Genomic DNA, 9,826 nt, shown 5'->3' with positions numbered 1-9,826 from the left:
CATTCGGCATGTAATGCTGTTTGAATACAAGAAGGGAAACAACGCCTCTGTTGTCACAAAGAATATCAAAGAAGTTTATGGAAATGTTTTGAACGTTCGTTAGTGTCAACGATGATTCAGAAAATTTCGTTCAGGTGACTTTAGCTTTAAAACTGTGATGGCAGGGGTCGACATGTTGGAATTTATATTGATGCTCTGCAGACGCTTGTTGAATCTAACCCAAGGTAACACACTCGTGAAATGGCCCTGAAATTGCATATCTCATGTCTCTCATGAAACAATACGTAAACATCTAAGAAATATGGGGAAACCCCATAAAGAAAGTGTTTGGGTGCCTCACGAAATCTCCGATGATCATCGTTTCCAACACGTGAACGTTGCTTCGTCTCTTCTGGCCCGTAATGCGCGTGAACCATTTTTGGACAGAATTGTTACCGGTGATGAAAAAATAAATTCTCTATGAAAATATTAAACGCCAAAAACAATGGCTCAGTCCTAAACAAAAACCACTTCCTACCCCCAAACCTGGGCTCCATCTGTAGAAAGTGATGCTTTGCATTTGATGAGACATCAAAGTAATTCATTTCGAACTCCTCAATCCACAGCGAACTGTCAATGCAGAGATCTATAGTTAGTAACTGGAACGTTTAAATCACGCCCTTCATCAGAAACGCCCTTCACTCGTCTATCGAAAAGGTGTTCTTTTTCTCCACGACAATGCGTGTCCACATGTGACACGTTTGACGCAACACAAGATTATGGAGTTGGGTTGGGAGTTCTCCCCCACCCACCATATTCTCCAGATATGGCACCATCAGATTACCATCTTTTTCGTTCGCTGCAACACAATCTTAATGGGAAAACGTATGCAAATGTGGAAGGTGTTAAAGAAAACATCGACATATTTTTTTGCATTAAAGCCAAGTGATTTCTTTAATCAGGGCATTTACAACCTGATTGTCAGATGGAAAAGCATCATCGATAAGAATGGAGACTATTTTATTTAACATATGTTTTGTTTTGATATATAAGTTGTTCGGGTTTTTTCATCTAAAAAAGCGACATTAATTTCTTGACAACCTAATATTAAGAATAAACTGGCAAAGCTTTAATTGTTTATAGAAAATAGGTGTAATAATGCATAAAACAATAAAGATAAAATTTGTATTAGTCTTTTAATAATGGATTGTACCACACTCACACATATCTTCCAATGTCTGTCTTGGTTTCCATCCGAGGTCTTTTTCAGCTAAACCAATATGTGCAAAAAGTTGAGCGACGTCAATTCCTCGTCTTTCTCCAATGGTGTAGGGGATTTTCTTACCTGACTCTTTAGAGAAAGCTTTTATCAGCTGAAGAACCGAATATCCTTTTCCCATTCCTAGGTTATAAGCCTTGAAAAATCAAACATGCAAAAAAACCAAAAATTAAAACATTTTCGCAATTCCAAATTAGAAGATGATTTTACTGGGAATCAGGAAAACACGAATTAATTTGTTATTAATCGAAAAACACTTCAAAAATGATTTCTAAATTTAAAAAAATATATCTTTTCATTGTTTAAAAAATAAAGTTTTTTTCATTGAAATAGGATTTTTTTATTATTTTCTCACAGTAAAATTGAATCTATGACAATTTACATAAAGACTTGAAACTATAATTCAAGTATTACAAGGATGAAAGTAATGTATAGATCAAACATCTCTTTGTTTATCATACTTTGAAATGCAACCATACGGGTTTCGCAGAGCCTCAACTAATTTAGAAAATAGATTATTTTTCTCTAAATATCTGCAGTAAAATTACTGAAACCAAAAAAGCAATACCGGATACTAAACAAACAGAAAACCAATACATTTTTCTTCGTTTTTACATTATAAATACACCAAGAAAAGAGGATGAAAACGTTATTCAATCATTTATACCTTAAATCCTTTATAGTTTGGATCTTCATTCATTTTATTCAGTGGTGCCACACTTCCCTTTGCCAGATCCATTACGTGAATATAATCTCGTTCGACTGAAAAAGTTGATAATTGAATGCTAAAAGTTTGTTTAAGAGTAAATATTATTTATTTCTGATATACCGCAGGAATATATTTATTAAACCGTGGGGAAACCGTTATATAAATATATTTATTTAATGAAACTTCGCTATTTTATGCTTATATGCTTCTTGAAGTTTTAATCGTTTCAATATATGTTTCATGACGAGAAATATTCAGGAGCAGGTAAACGGGAAGTAAATTATGTTTTTATGGATTGCTGATTGATTACATTGATAACTTCACAGCATGTTTAGGTGTGGTTAGTCTGACAGAATGAAAGTTAAAGTATACTATACCTGTTCCATCCGCAGTGTTAAAATCATTACCAAATATAGCTAGCTGTGGTCGTCGCCCAACAGCAATTTGACAAATGATTGCCATCAGTTGGCTTGGCGGGCCTAAAGGATCTTCTCCTATTCGCCCAGATTCGTGAGCTCCCACCGGTGAAAAATATCTAAGAGCCACTGCTGTTAAATCCTGTTAAAATCAGACAGATAAAACAAAATTGAACGATCTTTCAATATCTAGTATACGCACACTTGAAAGAATTGGTACGATCACGGTGCACCAAAATTGTTTGGAGTAATGATTTGATTAGTGCATTGTTGTTTACAGTTTGATAAAATACTTTTTCGTAACGTGTATGGAGTCTTTCTCTCTCTCTCTGTTTTTGAATGCTTCAAAATGCAAGGAAGTCTTCAGAAGTATAACATCCTGCTTCTTAAGCAAACACATTATATTGTCACTGCGAAAGTTAGCATCTATTTCGCTGAATCCTATTTGAAGTATAGAAGCTAAAGCGTTATCTTAATTAATTTGTTGTACGTTTGAGTAGTGTTAGAAATTATTATGATGCAAGTCATAAAACCAGAAGTGTCGCTAGGCATTGACACACGGGGCTCGTGCCTCAATTTTATTTTACAGTGCCCCAGTTTCCCAGTTGTTGTCAAGAAATATCAGAATAGAAAACCATGACCAATATCATACTGAAACGCCGTAAATTCCCACGCCTTTGAACTCGAGCTCTGAATCCTTTAAGTACCTAGTGACGCCTTTTCACTGAACAATGAAATGTAAACCTAATGGGCAAAGTACTCTTTGAAACCTGTTCGACCCCTTTTCAAACATAGAATTAGAAAATTAAGTAAAGCATTAATATATGTTGTTAAGTTAATTATCGCCTACTTAGAACACTTTAATTCTAATAAATAATAATAAAAAAAACGTACCTTATCTGCTGCACAAGCATCTTTCAAAATTTCTTCACAGAAATATTTTGTCTTAGCATAAGGATTCGTGCATGTTTTTCCCACCGGATGGCGCTCGTCGATAGGGTTGTACTCTGGAGTACCATATACAAGGGCTGAACTTGAAAATACAATCTTTTTGACGTTAAACTCTTTCATGATCTGAAAAACGGGAAAAAAATATGCTCTAGTCATTTATTAAAACTATAAAATAATATTTTGTTACCGTTATAAATGAAACCGAATAACAGAAAACATTTTGCTAAATAATCTTTGAGACTGAAGTGTACACGAATAATAAATGTTCTAAATAATAAGTTCTACTTTTGCGATACGACATAAATCAAAGTTTGACTAAACCAAACTTATAAAAAACTTTGTATCACTCCTTAAAAATAAAACAATTGATAAGATAATTAAATACACGCGATTTGAGATAAAATTCGCATTGTCTAATCTGAGAGACAGAGAATATTTCCTTAGTTTAGCAAATGAAACAAGAAATATTAGCGTTTAAACTGACGAATAAAAAAACTGTTAAGGCAACAAATATTTGTTGAAGTATACTAGCTTTAACGCAAAACAAATGCTGGAGCACGTATATTGATTAAATGAAACAGGTATTTTAAACATAGTAAATTATAAGTGGGGGCTTACAAAGGCTTGGTACTTACCTCTAATATAGTCAATAAAGATCCGATGTTATTGCGGTAGTAAGGAAGAGGATTTTTCACTGATTCGGCCATATTTTTTAGCGCAGCTGTGTGTATAATACACTCAGGATTGTACTAAAATACGCATCAAAGAGAGATACGATATTATATTTATTTCAATAACTTCCTTACATTTAATTTATTAGCTGTGCTGGATATTCTTTTGTATCAATATTTAAAAACGCTGTTTTTATTACATTACTCGTGTACGATTTACACTACGGTATAAATGAAGAGAAATGTAGATGGGCATAATGTCAATCTTAAACAAAATTCACTTAGATAGATAAACTTAGACTAATTCAAATGTTTTGTCATTCATTGTTTGTAAACTAAATTATTCTTTTAGTTTTATAAACAACAACAAAAACACAGAGTAAAATACGGTTGGAACAAAAATATACGTAACTGAATATAGCTCAACTTGTCATAATCACGATAAAGGCAATGAAAGTAGGCAGTTTATCAAATTAAATCTTATCAATCTATAAAGGAAGGAAGAAGAGTTTGATAAGTTCACAGTGACAGAAAAAATGTTATCATTACCTTGCTGAAAATTGCTCTAACGCTCTCCTTATCTAGTAGATCAATCTTATAAAAGCTTAGTGTCTTTCCAGTTATCTCTTGAACTCGCTGAAGACTAGGAGGTATTGTTTCATCTCCTGAAAAAGATATTTACCGATATTACAGGAAGATATGTAAAAAAATAAACATTTCTTAGGGAGAAATAAAGTTATTTTTATTTCTTTATTTGAAAATATTAAAATGATCTAATGAGATTAGATAAAATAAATATTTTGGTTTCTTTAAAATACAACATTTTAAGCTATAATTTGTTTGTTTGAAGTTAAGCACAAAGCTACACAATGGGCTATCTGTGCTCTGCCCACCATGGGTATCTACAGTTGTAAAGCTATAATTTATCAAAGATACTTTATAGTAGAATCTAATATTTCTTGAAGACACTATATACTGTTTAATATGTTTGGAACAACTAATAAATGGACTCTTCCAGTATCAGAAAAATAGAAAAAAATAAACATTTTATAAATAATGTAATTATCTTATCCTAATGTAGCTTTAATACAATAATATTAATAACGGCAACTACCCTGATTTCTCTTACATTAATTACTATTGTTTTCAATGTATAAGCTGCAGATTTTGTTTTTGTATACACGCTATGATAATGAACCAAAGAACTACCATTCTAAGTTGCAACCCAGTTAAACATTTACTGAAACAAAATCATGCTACATTTGACGAAAGTGCCGGCTATGTTGCGTTTTTCAATTACGAAAGAAAGGTGTTTTATTGAACATATTAACCATTGAATCTAGCCTAAATCTTATTTAAATTTTGGTCACCGAAGCCGCCAAGCTGCTTTACGGTTTTTGCAACAATTAAAAATTCCTAGATTTGTTGGATACAAAATAAGGTATATATTATGAGAATTAAAAACCAGTTGAGTAATCAGCTTTTAGTTTTAGACAGTTTTATTCACAAGTTCTTTGTTAAATCATCAATTGGTTTTGAGAATGAAAATTTGCTTCAACATATACAACATTACCATTTCTGATAACAGTAGTGAAGTTATTAAATATTATCATTTTTGACCAGATTAATGTGAGATTATTCGAAATGTCCTCCTTAAGAAGGTCACAAATAGCGTAATAGACAAAAAAAAATGTGTCGTCCTTTCACTTTAAAATCCCTCTTTCATTTAAATGCTTGTTTGTTTGTTTTTTATTTTAATTACTAAGTTACCTGGTGAGGCGTTCACACAGTTGTCTACAGCTACAACATTGTAACCTGCGTCCAGTGCAGCAACAGTAACGTGGCTGCCAATATAACCTGCGGCTCCTGTTATGAGTACAGTGGTCATGATGAAAGCAACGCTGAGAAGACAAAGGTTCAAGAGCGGTTTTTCTATTTTACTGAGAAGCAGAATACGCTTGCTATATATAAAAAGCTGTACTCTGACATATGGTTTACGTGTCGTATACCATCTGTTGCTGACGTCGAGTACTAGGGTATACTATATATATATATATATATATAAACACACATACACACATATCTATTAGAGAGGATATTTATAGTAATTCCTAAAGAAATGGATCAAATTTGAATGTTTATTTGTAGATACTAGTGAAGATAGGTTAGCGCTAGGTTTCATATCCTCAACTAGTTTTCAATGTGATTAGAATCACAGTTAGTAACAAAGATATCTACGAAAGTAGGGCCCACAGTTAGTAACAAAGATATCTACGAAAGTAGGGCCCACAGTTAGTAACAAAGATATCTACGAAAGTAGGGCCCACAGCTAGTAACAAAGATATCTACGAAAGTAGGGCCCACATTTAGTAACAAAGATATCTACGAAAGTAGGGCCCACAGCTAGTAACAAAGATATCTACGAAAGTAGGGCCCACATTTAGTAACAAATATATCTACGAAAGTAGGGCCCACGGCTAGTAACAAATATATCTACGAAAGTAGGGCCCACAGTTAGTACTGCTGGTTATATATATATATATATATAACGTAAAGTAATATCGAATCTAAAATTGTAAAAGCCCCTTTGAATATATTCTTCTCGTAAATGAGAAAACTGTCGTTATGATATCGTTCAGTTGTATTAATTGATTTTTTTAAATTTACTTTAGGTACCTAGATTAAACTAAAGTCGAAATTTCTTTTTTCTAAAATCGTCTCAAAATCTGTAATCTTTTAAAAGCTGTGATTTTAATCTTTGTGATGTCAGGCTTCTTGTAGCTCGGAAATCATTAAAAAACTCAACTCTGTTCTTTGTCAAAATGAAGAAATATATTCCAAATAAGCTATCGTTCATTAATTTTATTACTAATTTATTTATTTACATCTTATGAGATGTTTTGTAGAAACTTGTTCCTTATACTAACGACACACAATTTAGATGTCATTATTCAAGTTCCACAACAATAGATTTCATTATTAGCCCTATTGCTACACAAACAGGTTAGTGCTCGGTTTTTGTCTCCTTTTGTAGATATTTAAATTATGTGTGTGGGTAGCAAGTCGATACTATTGTTACTCCTTAGGCTTTATGTTGTTTTATATTATTTTACTACACAGTGTGAAGAAATATATGATAATGCTGATAACAAGCAAACGGTTTAAAACAAGTTACGCAAGCTTACCTCCATAGATGGGGCTAGTAGCTTTTTATGGTTCTACACACGAAACTGTTACATTTAATAATACAACTTCTTTTTTTACAATTCAAACTTCCAAGTATCATTCCATGTTTTCAGTCTACGACTAATTAAGAATATGATCTGTCATGAATCAAACCTTTTGTCACCTTGAATTTGCCTTTAATTTGAAGTTGAAAGTAATAGCTAGATAAAAAAATTAAATTAATCAACTACACGGAATATTGTTTTTCGATTCCTTATGATGAGAAATTTCGCATGAAACTGAATATATATCTGAACTTATTTCAGCTGTTATAAGTAATGTAAACAGACAAGCATGTAAAATATTTCTTTAACGTGTCAGTTATAGCTACGTGGGGAGAAGAAAGTGCGGATAAGTAAACAAAAAGGTAATGCGACACAAAACTAAGTCGGTAGACCCCACTTTTCTGTTTATTTATTTCATTCACTATTCTTCATACGTATCATTAAAACAGAAGCTGACAGTATATATTCAGTACACATAGAGTCAATTTGTTGACTAGTACATATTGCATATTTGCGTGTATACATCTTCGTGAAAGAGGAAAAATGAATAGAATATATAAATATTAATATAATTAAGTTTTAATATTGGGTAGCACATGATATTTTGTTTCAAATTAATCGTGCAAGTAAACTGTTTCAGGGCATTACTGTAGCAATGGACACCCTTAAACATGAAATTCACACAGTGATTGAATTTCTGCAAGATTCTAGAGAAAACAGGTTTACATCAACTCATGCTTCTGAACAGGAAATTACAGACCAGATATACATCGATATAACATTTCCAGAACAGATAATCATAAAGAAGAAAGTTATGTTTGATTATGAACGTCCAGATGATGGCACCAAAACTCCAAAACCTTCCAACAGTTGATGCAACTGAAAATAGCCCAAATGAAAGATTTTCTCAGATTGAGCTTTTCTAAAATTTATTTGTTTCTTTTTTAGTATCAGAGAAAAAGACAGAACCACAAATACGAATAACGTAAGTAAAAGGTGCAAACATTTTGCTCTAAAAATGAATGACAATGTTTGTGATTACTTGAATCTCGATACTGGCTGAGCAGTAAATGCTTTACCAGCTGCTATGTCTAGTTCGTCTTTAGAGATGCTCAGCTGCTCTACATTGAAAAGTTGTTGGATCGGTATCCTAACCTTAGCCTTACATCTTACATCCTTCTGACTGTACCTGTAACTTTGGTGTCAGGAGAGAAAAACTTTTCACATTTGCAAATAGTGAAGGACTACATACGTGCAACCATCTCACAAGATCGTCTGAATAGCTCAGCTGGAACATCAATTGAACATGATATTTGCCGAAAGTTGGACTTCCTTAAAATAATAGAGAACTTACTCTCCACAAAAGTATGGACGGTCCACTTCTATTCCGAATCATCTTACCAGTATTTTATTTAATCAATTTTTTTAATGCAACGAGTATGGCACACGATGGCACAATGTCGTTGTCATGATGTGACGACTGGCTTCGATAGGTTTCGATTTCAACTATATTTTTTTTATTTGCAAAGCATTCCATATAAAGTACACTTAAACCGCATGTAATCCCCCCCCCCAAAAAAAAACATTACACATAAATACAATTTCTATGGGCTTTCTCGACTTATTTAGTTCTAAAATACGCATGCACAGTTCGTTCAAAACCATATGCTTATCGTTTTGTGAACAGACATTCAGATGTTTCTACATATTCAGCTAAGTTTGCCTTCATTACAACTTTACATTTACTTTACTTTGCCAAATTTATATTTAGTTCGTTTCATAGACTGCTATAAACATCTTTAGCTACATGTTTCTTTACTACAGGTATTATTCTTCGTATTTGGGAGTTTGTTTTGTTTCAAATCGTAAAACTGTGTCATACAATGAACGCTCATAACTGTTTCATACTCTGTAAACTATTATAAATATCATTACTTGACTTGATTGTTTACTCTACGTGTAGTTTTATTAAATCAAGTTACGTACGTGTAGTTTGTTTATCTGACCGCGTAACATTTTTTTTCAAATAAATCAAGATTTATCGATGTAACGCATAATGCCTGCAAGAAAGCTTAACTTAAATGGCGTGCGTGAAATGATAGAATAAGGAAAATTCAAGCTAAGGGCATGAAAACTACCGCAAGTGTTTTGTGAGTCGCGGCTATTATAATATAAAATACTTTTTAAATACGAAAAGTATGAATAGATAAAATCTCTCACTCGATTTTTGTTTTTAATCTTTCGAATATCATTTATAACAATGTGAAACTTTATTAAATATATTTTTAGCTAATACAATTTAAAATCTTATTATTTTTCATATTTGAAATAAAAACGAATGCACTTCACGTTTATTTTCAACAATATACAACATAGTCTAGAGAAAAAAATGTCAGATCACATGAATACAATATACAACATAGTCTAGAGATAAAAATGTCAGATCACATAAATACGATACACAAGATAGTCTAGAAATAAATAATGTTAGATCACATAAATACAATATACAACATAGTCTAGACAAAAAATGTTAGATCATATAAATACAATGTACACGATAGTCTAGAGATAATAATGTTAGATCACAC

General features: G+C 32.3%; 1 protein-coding gene across 1 annotated transcript in view; it reads right to left on the bottom strand.

Annotated features, from left to right (window-relative positions):
• LOC106457390 (UDP-glucose 4-epimerase-like) overlaps positions 1 to 5,904 on the bottom strand; it is an 8,069-nt gene extending 2,165 nt beyond the window's left edge. Inside the window, exons 1-7 of the mRNA XM_013916804.2 lie at positions 5,776 to 5,904; positions 4,555 to 4,670; positions 3,970 to 4,083; positions 3,278 to 3,457; positions 2,345 to 2,525; positions 1,926 to 2,020; positions 1,202 to 1,394 (exon numbers count right to left, since the gene is read on the bottom strand). Of these exons, the coding sequence (XP_013772258.2) occupies positions 1,202 to 1,394; positions 1,926 to 2,020; positions 2,345 to 2,525; positions 3,278 to 3,457; positions 3,970 to 4,083; positions 4,555 to 4,670; positions 5,776 to 5,893 (997 nt within the window). The 5' untranslated portion in view covers positions 5,894 to 5,904. The remainder of the gene's footprint in view (positions 1 to 1,201; positions 1,395 to 1,925; positions 2,021 to 2,344; positions 2,526 to 3,277; positions 3,458 to 3,969; positions 4,084 to 4,554; positions 4,671 to 5,775) is intronic.
• Positions 5,905 to 9,826: the final 3,922 nt, after the last annotated feature.

This window comes from Limulus polyphemus, unplaced genomic scaffold (assembly GCF_000517525.1).
Source record: "Limulus polyphemus unplaced genomic scaffold, Limulus_polyphemus-2.1.2 Scaffold16, whole genome shotgun sequence".
Classification (NCBI taxonomy): Eukaryota; Metazoa; Arthropoda; class Merostomata; order Xiphosura; family Limulidae; genus Limulus; species Limulus polyphemus.
This window is presented reverse-complemented; position numbering and strand designations above follow the sequence as displayed.